Below are 15,402 nucleotides of genomic sequence, written 5' to 3'. Positions count from 1 at the left end.
ATCTTGTCTCTTAAGTTTTGGCAATGCCTGTCATGTCAATACAAATTATCGAGCCGATCTGAAAGAAAGAGGCTGCAGTTGCCTTTTTATATTCTTCTATATGTAAGAAATGCAGCTTCCCAAACTGGATTTTTATATAACCTTTCAGAAGCACAGTTTGAAATAGCTTGTCGCTGTCTTTTCTCCTATCCTTTGTTTCTTCTTTCCTGAGAATGTTTTCTGTTACCATCATGATAAAAATGTACTTTGTGACAAAACAAGCGAGTCCTGGGATTTTATCCTTTCCTACCACAATGGCAGCACGTCCCGTATGGTGATGACACAGCACAGAAATTCCACCACATGAGGTTATTTTTGTATTGCCTGATAGTGGTAACTGTGATGTGAAGCGTCAGAGGATGTAACAGTTTTCTACACAAAAGAGTCACGGGAGAATTCAAACGGTCTTTGAGGACCTGGATATCCAACTGAGATTAGCGGTCTGGATGACTCAGGGTGGCTGTGTGCAGAAGCCTTGCAGCTCTAGGCAAGGGATCTGAAGGTGAACAGCATCTAGAAGAGGTTACCTATTCCTGGAGGTTTTGATAGCTTATTTGAAATGGGTTTCAACTGGGGATCCAAAGCCTTTTGCTAGCAGGCTGATTGTTACAGATTGGGAAGCTGGCTCTGCCTTTTCCTTCCCTGAGTCTCCCTCCAGGCACATCCCCTTCCTCATCCCAAACACCTGATGGCTCCTGGGCTGTGACTCACATGTACATTCACTGGCATTTTAGAGCAAGCTAAGGATTGCTATCCCTGTTTTAAGGCCTTCTGCAAGTGGGAAGCGAGGCATAGCACTGTGAAATGATTTGCTAAAGGTTATCCAGCTGTGACCAAGAAAAGTGTGCTCTGGTTCTGCTGCAAAAGATGCCACAAAAGTGTAAATGGTAATAGCAATAACTTTCTCTGCGAGTGTTTCTGCTTTGCAAAATTACATCTCCACCGGGGGACTTGTTAATGTCAACGGCATTCAGTTTTCATGATCACCGCTTGAAGTGATCAGTCAGCTGTATGGATCTACAAATTACTCCCTTGAAGCCAACCTCTTAGTCTAATGCTCAGGCGACAGTCAGCTGTACGGATCAGACTGGAAAAGATGCCTTTGATTTCCCTTTGATGTTTCTGAGCCAAGGAAGAATTTCACGCGGTCACTGGGCAGTAGGTGAAGATCCCCCCTGTTTGTGGGAAGCCAATTACTACGCAGCTGACCCGCTTTGACATTAAGATTACTGGCAGGGCATTTGGGATGTCCTTGCGAGGTAGAGTCAGCTCGCTGAATGTGCCTAACTAAGGGCACGGACCGATTTGTTCGTTGGGATGCAGTGATCATTCAAATCACATAATTATAATGGAGGTTGCACAAATCGATCCCCGTCAGACTCGGTGTGTTTATTTGCCGGCACTTTGGCACTGTTGCTGATGTGTGAGGATAAAGGTGGTGGGGGTTCTGCTTTAGGATTTAATGATAACAAGTGGGAACATGCCAGGAGAACAGGTCTTAGTCTCGAAGCCCCTCTTGCAGTTAACTCTCTCTCCCCTTTCCTCATTGTTTGTTCCCTTGTGCACCTCTTACTCCAGGTGTAAGACCAGCAGAAGCTTTTAAAGACTCAGACGAAAAAGCATCACGAAGGAGGCAGTTTCCCCAAAGGCTCTCTGGAGTGAGGCACACACTGGGGCAGGGCTGGAGGCACAAAAAGCTCCCTCCAGGCAGGAGGCCCGCGAGGCATCATCACAGCAGAAGAGTTGGAACATTTCCTTCCTGATCTCCGCTGAAACAAGCGGGACGGGGATTACTTTTTAACCGTGACCGCTGGCAGTAAACCGGAGGGGGGGGGTTGGTGGTTTTTGTGGCTGTGCAGCTCCTATCCCAGCCCCGCCGCGGGCCGGACTACAGGCCCCGTCATGCCGCCGCGCGGGTGGGCGGTAGCGGCGGAGCGCGCTTGCGCCGCCAGACGTGGCAGCAGCCCGCAGCGGTGGCGGCGGGTCCGGGCTCAGCGGCGGCGATGGCAGTGCCGGGGCAGGGCGCGGGGGCTGCGCGGCGCCGCGGGCGGCTCCCGCTGCTGCTGCTCGGCCTGGCGGTGAGTGGCGGTGGCAGCGGCCCGGGGCGGCAGGGGGGAGGCGGGCGCGGGGTGTCCCCCTTCCCCGGGCCGGGGCGGGGGTTCTCGGCGCGGCGCGGCCGGCGGAGTTGGGCGAAAGTTGGGAGCGGGACGGGCCCCGGGGGCTGGGCGCGGTAGCTGTCCCCGCCGCCCGCGACTGCCGCCGCCGCCGCCCCGAGCGGGCTCGGCACGGCACAGCCCGGCGTGGCTGGGGCTCCGGCAGCTCTCCTCCCGGCTGCTTCCCCGGTCCTCAGCCCGCGCGCTGCTTCCTTGCTTCCCTCCATCCCTTTATCTCTGTCTCTCAAAAAACCGCCCAGAGGAAACGCGCCCCGGGATGCGCCGGCGTTTCCCTGAGTGGCTGCGGGCTGCAGCCCCCTCGGCTGCCCCGGCCGGCCCCGGCTCCGGAGGCTCCAACCGCCGGGTGCTTCCTTCGTTAAGTTTCGCCTGAAAACCGGTGCCGCGGCGGCAGCGGGTTTCCCTCGGCGGTGGCTCTGCCGCAGGAAAGGTGCCTCGCTCGGCTTTGTGCACCTGTGCGGGGGCACGGGTGGCCGTGGGCAGCCCTGCCGCCCCTGCCTGGGCGTCCCTCGCGTGTGGCGCTCTCCATCTTAGCGCGTTCCGGGGGATCCGGGCATGTTTCGTGGAAATTACACTAAGTAGAACACTCCTTACCTCAGGGAGCCTCCGAGACGTACGGAAATATTTTAAAGTCTGATTTTTTCTTTTTGTTTTATCCACAGCATTTAGCATAAATAGCTCAAAAGGCTGGTGGAGGCGGGTATGAAAGTGTGCCTCTATTTACTTTGTCGGTGTGAAGTCCTGTTCTTCCTTCTGCCTGGACAAATAGAGTTCATTAATGAAAAATTATATTAATTTTTTTTTTTGATGCACTTGTGATCTGAAATGTATTTGGAAATGCACGACCGAGGAGTGATGCTCATCTAAGTCATACAGATCAAGTGTGGAATTGCTAATTGCCCTGTGTTTATTTTGTTACTGGCATGAGAGTTGCCCTTGTGGGGCAGAAAGCATCGCCCTGGCTGGTGTAGCCTTTTGCCCTGGCAGGGGCCTAGCTATCAGCTTATTCAGGAGCGGGGAAGGAAATGTGCGTCCTGCACAGTTTCTGGTTTGTTCTAAGCTTGGTCTGGAAGCACAGACCTCTGCTATCTGCAATTTATGTATTGATTCCGAGTGAAACTGAAGTCAGGCTGAACTCTTACAGCATTGCGTAGGTCTTAGTGTGGCTTTTTTTTCCCCCCTGTGGCTCATCTTTAACATACACAGTACTTTTTTCAATGATACTTGTGGCAGTGACTCCTTGCATCAAGTATATACTGTGAACTAAGTGGAATTAAAAATGGACCACATTTTCCCGTTATTAAAAATAACTAAACATGTTACTTGCGGTATTTCCTTCTACAACCCCTGCGACTGTCACACCTTACCTTACTGTAACACTCATTTTATGTTAGTGTAAGTATTTTGGTGTGATTTCTTTTTGTAGATTAAAAGATTATTATTTTTTTCCCAGCTTGCTTCACGTGAATCTCTTGTTCCTAACTATTCTAGTTGCCCTTCTTTGGACCTTTAGTATTGCAGAGCTGGTGGTGTTGAGATGAGCGGAGTGGGCCTGCCATTGTCAGTGAAATTATGTGAAGCCATTATAATTTATCCACATTATTCTCTCTTTCCCTTCTTAATTTGCCCCAGTGTTTTATTTGCTCTGTGATGCTGCATGCTGAGCAGATGTCTTCATTGAGCTGTTGATTCAGCTAATTTCTTCCCCTTTGCTGTGTACAAGTAGTTTAAATTATTTCTTCCAATTTGCATTATCTTGCACTTGAAGGTGTGATTTTTCATCTTGAAATATGTAACCCGCTGTACGCCAGGATTAAAAAAAAACCCTCTAGCCTACAGCTGTGACGTTGCAAAACCTGCTTTTAATTTTTTCTAGAGCCAATGTTTGCAAAGTCAGTGGAGCTGTTAAATCAGGACGTTCTCAGTGCGTGAAGTTAAAGTGAAGGTAATGCCAGCTGTTGGTAGGACAGAGGTTAATGGGAACATTGTCTTTCATTCCAGCCTATCCTTTTTTATGTACCCAGGTGTGGTTTGATTGTGTTTTGTTTTTTTTTTCCTGGAAGAGCTGAGCACTTGCAATACACTTGGGACAGCAGCTACAGTCGTGCATGCACAGCACTCCTGAAAAATAGGGCTCATTTTTTTAAAGTAGGACCCAAAATTGGAGGGGGCTTCTGAGAATTGAAGTCCTTCTCTCCGTAAGACTTCCTGCATTTGTAAAAGGAAAACTACAAAGCTGGATGAAGAAAACACTTCCATCTCTGATAACTACATCAGAAGATGTAGTTCATGTTCTGTGTCTCTGAACATGATATGCACATGAAGGAAATGCTGCAGTGATCTCCATCTGCAGAGTTTTCTTGAATGAGTCGGAGGGTCATAGGGAAGTTGTGGTTTAACTTTAAAGACACTTCCTTATTTGGTGTATCAAGTGGCTGACTATATTTCATGCTCAAAGGACTGAATTTAATGTTAAAGGCATATGGGAAGGAGTTTCATACTGAGGTGGATTTGCATTTCCTCTGACATACCAGGTACTGTCCCTTCCAGCCACTGCTTCCAACAGGATTACATATCTGGGATCCGTTTGCTTTGCAAACATGAATGAATGTTATCTCAGGCCAACGTGGCAAAGGTCAGTTTGTCTTCTGAGTGTTGGCTTAATGACAGAGAAGCTGAGTCCAGGGAGTCTGACAGACTTAGATCCATTGGGAAGAAGGCTTCTTGACATGGTGCCATTCAAACCTAGTGGCTTCAGAGAAAGACTTCAAGGGAACATTTTGGGCTTCCAGCTCCTCAAGTCCCAGTAATGTCACAGGAATGCATCAGTGAGCACTGACACGGGCTGGGAGTCCCGGCCTGTGGAGAGGGATCTGTGAGAGGGCCCTACCTGCTCTGTGTTGCAGGGACCCCAGCAGCGCAGCAGTGGTGGCTTTGCCTCTGTTGAGTTTGCAGGCAGGGTGCAAGTGCTGCTTCTCCTCTGCAGTGCTAGGTGCTGTTTCCCGTGGTAGGTTTGAATTTGGGAGTGAGTGCCTCTGCCCTATTCCTACTCCATCTGTTTTTCTCTTCAAAATATGGATTTGTAAAACTTGTGACGTGGGCTGTGCTCTGTCTCATCAGATACCCTTCCCAAATTGAACCTTGGCTTTCAGGACTGGTTTTGTTACTCTGTACCTTATGGAGTAATGTTTCCAATTATTGACTTTGGTGCCAAAACTCCTGTGGACTTCAGAAGGTCTAGGATGTTGCCACAAGTGTGATGTGGGCATCAGAAGTGGTGCTTCTGCCCAGGGGTGTGCTCACAATGTTGTAAGCAGTTGGTGATGGGAGAGGTGCTTGTTCTGTTGTTGACTTCTGCTTTTTGGTAATGCAGTTCCTTGAGTTCCTGCATTTCAATAAAATGAAGGTAACAAGAGTCACTTTCCTTCAGAGTTGTGTTTAGAGGTCTGTGAATGGAGAAACTCAATGCAAATTACAGCCAGAATCACAAACCACCATGCCTTAAGCTTGTTGATGGGAGCAGGGTCACTGTGGAAGTATGATGTGGTTTACCTTGATCCTGCCATCGTTTTAAGCTTGTGAAGGCAAAAAATTGTGATAGCAAAACAGGTCTTAAGTTTGGCACTTGGCTAGCTGAGAGCAGCTGGTAGCATTGGTGGAGGGCGCTGTGATTTGTGCACTTGGAGAACACAGATAAGAAACATAATCTCATTTGTGGCTTCCTTGAAGATATCTGTTGTCTTTGGGTTTGTAGTCATACAGCGTATTTGCTGGCTAACTGCAGATAGGCTCTTTCTCTCCTCCTTGCTTTTCAGGAAATGGCACACAATGAGCACATCTTTCTGAGCTGCTCTAGCATTAGCTACCTGCTGGCCTGCTCTCATGCTGCCTCCCTTTTGCTTCTTTTCCATGTGAATCTTATGCCAACTATTTAGATTAAGCTTTGGCTCCTATCACCTGGCAGGAAAAGGGAGGATTAATTAGTTAATATTTGTGCAATGCTTTGAAGATAACAAGTGCCATTTAAAGTGCTAAGGATTTTCAGGTGTCATTTTTTGCCCTCTCTTCTTTATAAGTCCCATTAAATAGTGTTTTTGTCTTCTTTTTATAGCATCTCCTGTGTGCTTTTTGAGTAGGAGATACTACTTTAAAGTTCTTCAAAACCCAGTTCTTAGTAGGGGATTATGTGGCCCATGCTTTGCTCATGCCCTTAGCTCCTGAAGTCATCCAAATGGACTCATTCAGAAGTGATACCTGAAACATTATTTCATCAACAGCTTGTTTAGTATATATTGCACCAGTGCCTGGCTTGGAGAGAGCAAGCTTCACATTCATAATAAGGAGAAAGTTCTTTGTCAGCATTAGTAATTGACCCCATTACAGTCAGTTATTAATTAGTAAATAGTTGCACAGGTTTCCCTTCTCTAAGCATGTGAAAACCAGTGATAAATCATACAATTAATTGGCTACATAGAGCCCTTAAGAACAACCTCTAGACTGTTATGCCTGTAGCTTATGTTCCTTAAAACCCGGTGTTTAAGAACAATATGAGCAGTAGAGTCTAGTCAAATCTTGACGTCTCCATGGTATTTTTTGCTATCTTCTATATTTGGAAAATGAACATAGCAAGCACCACTTTAAGTGGAATGTCTTATTTGTAGCATTCTTCAGCCTAAGTTAAAGAATACAAATATACTCGATGTCAGGATTTTAATTTGCCTGCCTTTGTGAACAAAAGATGATCTGACACTTGCCTCTTGCAGATATGACCCACCCCAATAAAACGTCAGCACTGCTTGGGTTTTTTTATTCCTTGAATGGCTTGAGGTTAATTGTTCTGGATTATATACAGAGTAAGAGTGTGTTCCTCCATGGAGCTTGTGGGAAAGGATCAAAACCCAGAAGCGTCCAATGGAAGCATCTGCAAATGTCAATCTGTTGGGTAAGAGCATGGTTTTCCAATGCTGCCAGGCTTCTGATGGCAGAAGTTGTTGGTCTTCTGGTGTGTCTGCTGGAGTGCTCCTCACCTGGGCATGTCGTGCTGCTGTAGGTGCTGGAGACACCTCTCCCCACTGAGCCAGTGGATGGCTTTTTGGTCTGGCTGCAGAGAACATCCTGCAGCCCTTGCACTGGGGCTGGCTGCGGTTTGGGAACCCCTGCAGGTGTGGTTGGGAGAAGATGCTTTTGTGGTCCCACTGCAGAGGCTGCTTTAGTTGTAACACCTGATGTCTGAGACCCAAGTGCTGCCCTTTCTCTGCTCTCATTCGAATAATAAATTCTTAGCAGGCTTCCTTGAGGTACCTTTGAGTAACAGAGACAACCTGTCTCCCCTCATCTGATTTGATTAAAACGTTTGTACAGCTATTTTGGATATTAATCATGAATGAAAATAGGGGACTGTCCTACTTATCACTATCCATCTTGGAAGGCATTTGTTACAAATGGCTCAGTGATCAAAGCAGCACAACCCTGAATGTAAATACCGGCGGAGGGAGGGCTGTGAGTGAAAAGCAAGCAATTATTGCACAAGGTCAAGAGTGGTTTGTATGATGAAGGAGGAAGATAAAACATCTGCAGTCAAACTGTGATTCTTGTAAACAAGGGGGCTTTGGATTCAAACGTCTTGTATTTTTAAGTGATAACAAAACAGGAGGAAGGGAGGAACAGGTCTGTTTCACTCTTGTGCTTGCCTGGAGATGACTTAGACCTGGTATTTTCAGTACATGCACACTGCCTGCACCCCAGGACCTGACCATGCAGCTGGCTAATCTGCAGGTTGACAACCTCGGTTTCTGGTACAGAGCTGTTCCTTCAGTCCACCTTCTGAAGTTTAAGTGGGCATTCCAGCACAGGGTTCATTTTGGGAACTGAGTGGGAAAGGGGAGCTAGGTAGGCTCTTGTTCTTGGGATTTCTTGCCTGTGTCATGCCTGTCCCATCCCCACCATCCCTCTCCATTTTAATGGAGCATGGGAGACCCTTGTGTAGAATGTGAACTGGTCCCATTCTCAATAAATTAATTATGAAATGCAATTCAGTTGTCTGCTTTACTGCTTGGAATTTTGAGGCAGGTTTGCTCTTCAGCTCCCTTCCCGTAAAATGCCTTGTCAGACACAATCTGTTTCATATGTACAGGGTCGCTCATTGATCATATTTACAGTGGGTTGAATGCTGTTGTCCCAAAATGAGAATGACATCAGTGGGCGGTTAAGCTAAGGCAGAAATCAAAGTCAATGTCTTGCTGAAAAATGGGCTTTTGAAATTGTGGTCGGGTGTAAAACTGCATCCCTGCCAAGCAGCAGTTGTGCTGGAATCAGCGTTGTTCGTGTCAGCCCCAGCTATTCTTGATGAATAGTGTGCAAATTGTATATGCAGTTATACATGTAAGTGTTAGTGTGTACATAAAAATTGTATGTTGACATATGGATTCAGGCATCTAAGCACTGTTGGAGCAACATACCCATTTATATTTTCTATACATAATTTGTGTCCAGGGAAATACATATTTTTTTTTCATGCTCTTGAGCTGGAAAAAAGAGAAAAAGGAAATAGTTTTTCTGTCCAATATACAATGCTGGTCCTCTGATAGCACCTCCTTATTTAATTTTGATTTGCATTTTCTTGTTTTCAAAACCATGCCTCCTCACTGCCCTTGATTGAAAATAAATAAATATTCTTCAGGCATGCTGCTTATCCTTAGCAAAAGGCAGACCACACTGTCATGATGCTTTTGTGGGGAGCAGCTCACAAATTGAGCTGGGTTCTGTGGGAACAGCAGTTAACCGTTTATCACATTTAATTTGAATAATAAATGTAAAATACAAAAATACATTCTTGTGGCTGCTTGAAAGATATCCCCTTTTTTCATTCCGTGAAATGAGGTTCAGAAGGGAGTAAAAACTTGAAGTAAACTGCTTTCTCAGATCCTCAAAGATTTTTTGAGAAAACATGGCCTGAGGGATGACCACATATTTCAATAGTGTCAGTCCTGGAAGTATAATTAGCAAATAGTTACTTGCCTGTAAGTGTCTCTGCCTCTGGGTTTCTGAAAGCTCAGATGCTTCCTGGGTACCAGTTCTGAGGCAGTGGGGTTGTGCAGTGCTTCGCTGCTCTGTAATGCTTGTGTGTGCTTGGCAGCTCTGCAAGGAATTGCTGGAGAGTGGAGGGGGGGCGTGAAAAGGAAAATGAAGCCTTTTCGGCTGATCGGACTTCTTCCATCTAACTGGCAAGATGATATATTTGTATATATACTTTGATTTGAAGAGCAGAGGTAGAGCTAGAGCACACGTTTTTTTCCTTGTACTCAAAGAGCAGTGTCTCTCAGCGGTTTTGAATTGACTGTCTTGAGGGTTTTGGTTCACTTATGTTTCACTTGAGAATCCTTCACGCATCTTAGATCAGACACTACAATCATATGACTGATGGGCGACCTCTGCCATAAAAAAAATCTGTGAAAATAAATTCAGATTGTTATCTTGAGCTGGGGAAAATGTGCAGGCTAGAAGTGCTACCAGATTTGCATTTCATAGTCTGCTGTCTGTGGTCTGCCTTTTCCTAAAGGTCTGCACCAAAGTTTCCTACATCTGAGGACGTCAGGTGACTGTTGCATTGGTTCCAGCTCACCAAGCCAGCCACGGATGAGGACCCCTTATACTGGGTGCTGTGCAAACACAGCATGAAACAAAATAGACCTTCCCTCCCTTTTATTGCTATTTCTTGTCAGCGTAACTGTCTCAGGGCATGGGTGGCACAGACACGGCACGTGTGGGTCCTAATACACCTGCTACTTTCATGGGTACCACGGTAGGCAGCTACTGGAAAAAAACGTTTGGAGTGTTTCTTAAGTTTTCAGTCGTGGTTGTGAATAGATTTTAAGGCTTTTGGATGCTCAAGTGACAAGAGAGTTTAGCTTGTTTCTTATTTATAGAGTTCCATATGTGTGAATGTAGCACTTCCTGACGCATATGAAAGGAGGCTTCCTGCCCAGGAGGGACTGTCACCTTTCTTGACCTCTTCTTTTTTTAATATGAGCTCATCTCCTGTTGTGCCCTGGATTTAAACAAGAAGCATGCATGGTCGGGCAGTGCCTGGCTGATGAGCTCTCCTGCAAAGACTTCAGCGAAATGTCTGGAGTAAATCTACCTGAGTCATATCTCACAATTAAATTTGTATAGCGCAGTACATGCAGATGAGCCTTGTCTTTGTCGTTTTGCTTGTGGGCTGTGCAGGAATATGAGCCTGGTTTTCTCTGAAGAAGAGCTGCTTCCATTGGGTTTTCTTTTCCCATCCTCTTAATTTCATGCCGTTACCCGAGCTACTGGCTGTAGCCCTGATGAAGCTGTAACTGCAGGTACAGTCGTCATGGCATTGGCTCTGGAGCAGGGCGCTGCACCTCGTGGCTGGCAACAGCATTGGGTGGAAATGACTGCTCTGCTTGCCTTCAGGGGAGCTGGTAGTGAAGGCAGAGGTTCTTTGTGAGGTTTATGCTGACTTCTTTCTTATTCCTGGGTAGGGCCTTCATGAGTGTCAGCTGGGGCAAGCTGAAGAGTGTGGAAGTACTTGTTAAATTTTTCAAACACCATGTAGTGCAAGTATGTATTGGGAGGTGGTGGAACCTTTAGCTCAGCTGATAACCTCCTAGTATTGCTGTAGCTGCCTTAGATGTACAGGCAGGGTGTTTCTGTCCAGCTCTATGTCTTCAGCTTGGACTTTTTGGGTTTTATAACCTGGAAAGGCTTCAACGTTAATCTTAATTAAAGGGAGATGATGATTTATTTGCCAGCGCTGACTGGTGTGCTTGTATGCATAAAGCATTTCCCAGTGGGTTTTTGTCTAAACCATAGGGTTGGAGAGAGCTGCTGTAGTAAAACTGCAGGAAAATGAGTACTGTGTATTGATTTGATACCTGGGGAGGAATTGGGCACAGTAGCAGTGGATATATGCAACGTGACATGCTGCTCCCTCCAAGCGCCTGCTGTTCCACCAGCGCAGCGAGTTTTCTGATAGTGGCAACACCAACAAGGCAGTAGTTAAAGCTGTCACTGTTTCCAGAATCCAATTTTTCAAGAGGTTTATAACTCTGTCATTATAAAAAGGGGGGGGAGTGGGTAGGGGGGATTGCTGAAATTGGCTAAACTGCCTTCCCATCTGGAAGAGACATGAAACACACATGCTTTCAAGCTATTAGTAAAACTGTACAGATGTTTTAAACAAAGTTCTTAATGCCCTTGTTGCCATGTTGAAAGTGGCCTTTGTGGCTTTTTTCAGTCTAATTCTTTCTTTTTGGCTGTGACTTCATAGACTAGAATGTCCTTATTTGAGTCCAGTTTTCTAAATGGACAAAGCTGCTCAAAGAAGCAACCTGCAAGTTTGACTTTTCCTGCTGTGTTCAGCCTTAGCTCTGGTGAAGTCCAGTTTTAGCCTTCTATATACTCAAGTCATAAGTAAAACCTTAAGATACTTGATTAGTTAAAAAAAATTGAGATGAAGGAAAAAGGTTTTTTTTTAAAAATACTTAGTATTGAAGAAATCTGCTCGTAAGTCAATGCTAGATTGCTCCTCTTTCTGTACAGCCTCTGATTGTGATGAGTTCTGAGCAGGAATTTGCATGTCTGTGTCACCTCACTTAAGCACAACTATATCTGTCTGCTTTGATTGGCAACACCATGTATTTATCTCAGAAAATACTCAAAGGATTCATATGCATCAGCCTAAAGTAGGAAGTCTGAGCTCTGGACATCTGGATTTGGAAGAATGCAAGGCTGTTGGTTGAATTAAAGCATCAAGGACGTTTAGGCTGAAGGTAGAGGCTGACTTGCAAATGTGCCTTTTCCTTCCTCACAGTCGCACCATCTGGTCAGCAGGGTTCCACGGTGGGAGTCCTGCCTGCAGAGTGGGGTAACTTGTTCCCTCTAAGCCTGCGTGGCCTGTTGTGCTTCTCTATTTTATGTTAAAGGTATATCTTGTAACTTTAAATTCCTGAACATGGCCTGAGATTGTTTTGAGGATCCACCCCCGTTTCAGCTCACCACCAACCTCGTGCATCCCCAAACTCCCCTTTCTGTGTATAAAATCTTCTGGTGCTTATAAATATGTTTTCTAGGTGCTGGTTTTGTTTCCATGCCTCAGTGACATGGTGTTTGCAACTAACCGACTTTGTAACGAAGTGTGTACTGCCTGGGGCTGCGTGTTCTGACTTTGATTGGCTTAGTGACTTGTTTTGAACGCTGCAATCTGTAACAGGCAGGACGCGAGAACAGCCTCTTACTACTTCACATCCACCCTGGACACATTTTCCAGCCCAGTTGGAATGAGACATGATCAAAATTAGTTCTTTAATTAAGAAAATGTTGAACCTCCTGTGTGCGTTAGGCAAATGAGCTAAAGCTTTTAGCCAAGCAATTAAATGTTAAGGTTTTACTGTAAGGTGAATGTAAACTAGGTAATTTCTTCAGCTAAGCTTCCTGTAATGATTCCATTAGTATGAATTCAGTACAGTGCAGAAAGGAGGCAGCGTAGCCTGATGGATAAGATTATTATTATTGAAGATTATTGCAGTACAAATCAGCAGGAGGGGCCCCAGCCGAGGTTATGGTCACATTTTGATAGGCGTTTTACTTTATGGTAGGATAAAAGACAGGCTCCACTCTGGAGTGGCAATAATTTAAATACACTGAAAGATGCAACTAAAAAGTAATTTCTTTGCATAGATCCAGAACTGAGGCGCGGAGGGATGACGTGCCAAGCCTTCCCTGTGGCCTGTGGACGCCCAGCTTGTGGCAAAGGCACTGCGTGCGTGTGAGATACGGTGTGGCTGGTGGGAAACATAAGGCCTGTTCCACCTTGGGAGAGGGTTGTGGTTAGTGCAGTAATGGGGATGCTGGATTAATTGCAAATTCTCTTTTCACTTCTGTCATCCGCTCTCTGTCAGCGTGTGTTAGTTGTTTTAACTTCATGGCTCTCCCTGTCTTCTGTGGGCTATAGAGGTACGTGGTTGAGTTTGCAGTGTGTTCTGGGATCTAGGGACAAGAGTGCTCTCGAACTGCTAATTTTCTGTTTCTCTTGTTACAGTATATTAAATTTACATACAAATTTTTACCTGATTATCTGACTAGGGAACAAACTTCTAAAAGGGATGGAATCCTAACTAAAACCATATTTCTTTGTTGCATTTATCTCGTATTTCCACTTCAAGGATGCTTGCTGGGAGTGGTATTGGTTCAGTTCCACTAATTCCAGTGTCAATAACTGTATGTATGGCTGCTTTTTTTGCTTTCGCTGATCAAATCGATATAATAGTTTATTTAAGGCAGCATGTCTCAAGATTATGGAAAAAGGTCAAGGCAATTCCGAAAGCTGTTTGTATTTTGTTTCTCAGCATGGAAGCTGTTACTAGTGTTTCTGGCTTTGTGTTTCTGCAGGCATTCTTGTCCACGTTCGTGTACTCGTTGAAGATTTCTCCACTCATAGAAAAAATAAGTGACCACAAGGATTTTAAGAAGCTTCTCAGGACACGGAATAACGTACTAGTGCTGTATTCTAAATCTGGTAAGTCTTTTTCTTCTTGTTCTTTTCTTTTTTTTTCTTGATGTTGCAGCTTTTCGTGCCCAGCAAGGTGCGTGCACTTGAACATCTGTGTGCATGTTGGGTTACCTGTGTACGTGCTCAGATGATTAAGCTCTTTGCCCTTACTTGCTCTCTGTTCGGTCTGTTCAGCGTTGCCTTATATGACTGCAAGGTATTTCTACGTGACCGCCAGGGCTTCTTCAGGACTGCTGTCCTTGTTCTAACTCAAGAGGCTCCTGGTGTTTCAAGAGTCGAGTCATCTTAATTTGGTCTTCTAATTGCTCTATCACGTTGGCAAAAATGTGCTTTTTTATTCTGGCTTTGTTTCCAAACCCAGTGGCTCGTAATAGCTATCAGCCAGAGCTTTCTGGTGTGTTTGTCACAGTGGCTTGCAAGTTTCGATTTCCTGGTGACATTGAAAGGCTTAATGAATAGTTATAGTACTGAAATCAATCCATCTCTGCTTCTGACAGCTTTGGGTGTCCCATGGTTGTCTTTCAACTTTAATTAACAAAATATAAAGATAAAAAACGAGCTGCTTGTGTAAGAGGGAGAAATGGCTTGTTCTGTGTGTGCTGCCTGTCCACTTGAATCTCTGCAGTCTTCTCTTTCATTCCAGCTCTCCTTTCTGGCTCTTTGCTCTTGTTCTTGCCCGCATCCTCTTTTTTGCTCTGTTCTACTCCTGCTGTCCCTTTGCTCCTGCTGTCCCTTTCCTCCATTACTGCCCTGTTTTGGTGTGCTGCTTTGTGAGTTACTGTGCACAATGAAGTCACCATCTTTAAGCTCCATACGCGAGTGCAGAATGCTGGTTGTGGATGTGGAAGTGATTGGACAGCAAGAAGTGCAACGTGTCACTAAGATGAGTTTCCTTAGTGCTGCATTGTTTTTGTTGTTGCTTCCTCTTCCTTCCTGCAGGCAAACAGTACAAGATAATGCTTTGTTTAGGGCTTGGGTCCTCCCCTTTCTGACCTGTTGCAAAGGTCTTATCTGAGTTAAACACAATGATGTTGGTAATGTTGCTTGGGGTTTATAGTGTGGCGAATTGGAACAGTATGTAGTGATGCAATATCCTCCCCTCCTCCTGCCAATATCAGAGAAATTTGCAGGCAAAAATATGCAGGTGCTGTGATAATTAACTCTTGTTTCTTAAATATATGCTTTTCCTGAAACAGTTAAAATGATAGATGTGACTTCACTTTTCTCGAAGCATTTGTGTGTTGCTATAGTGGGGAACTTCAAGCTCTTGAACTTGGCCAAACGGTTTTGTAGTAGCAGGCTCAAAGTGAAAGTCATAAAAGAGTTTCTAATGCTTTTTTGATTTTTTTTTTTAAGGAATATTTAGATTAAAAAAAGACCTCTGTATTATTCAGCTTTTTAAAGGGAAAATTTTCTTTTTACACTTTGTATTTTAAATGGTGGTTGCTTTCATTTTTAGAAGCACAACCGGAACACTTCAGCTCTGACACTCATCAAATAAATGTTGCCCTATGGGCATTGTTCAAAAGCTGTGTAGTGGAGATCTCTTTTTTCTGTTTTTGTTATTTAATTGGTTGTTTTTAGCAGTCTAAAGCATTGCATGCAGAGCTGACTGTGGGATTAGTATTTCTTCCTAGAACAACCGTCCTCACA

General features: G+C 44.9%; 1 protein-coding gene across 1 annotated transcript in view; it reads left to right on the top strand.

Annotated features, from left to right (window-relative positions):
- Positions 1-1,999: 1,999 nt before the first annotated feature.
- The window catches only part of PDIA5 (protein disulfide isomerase family A member 5), a 102,554-nt gene continuing 89,151 nt past the window's right edge, over positions 2,000-15,402 (top strand). The window contains exons 1-2 of the mRNA XM_084265441.1: positions 2,000-2,117; positions 13,629-13,755. Of these exons, the coding sequence (XP_084121567.1) occupies positions 2,043-2,117; positions 13,629-13,755 (202 nt within the window). The 5' untranslated portion in view covers positions 2,000-2,042. The remainder of the gene's footprint in view (positions 2,118-13,628; positions 13,756-15,402) is intronic.

This window comes from Gallinula chloropus (genome assembly GCF_964237585.1).
Source record: "Gallinula chloropus genome assembly, chromosome: 5".
NCBI classification, from domain to species: Eukaryota; Metazoa; Chordata; class Aves; order Gruiformes; family Rallidae; genus Gallinula; species Gallinula chloropus.
The sequence above is the reverse complement of the archived record's forward strand: the minus strand, read 5'-3'. Positions and strand labels throughout refer to the sequence as shown.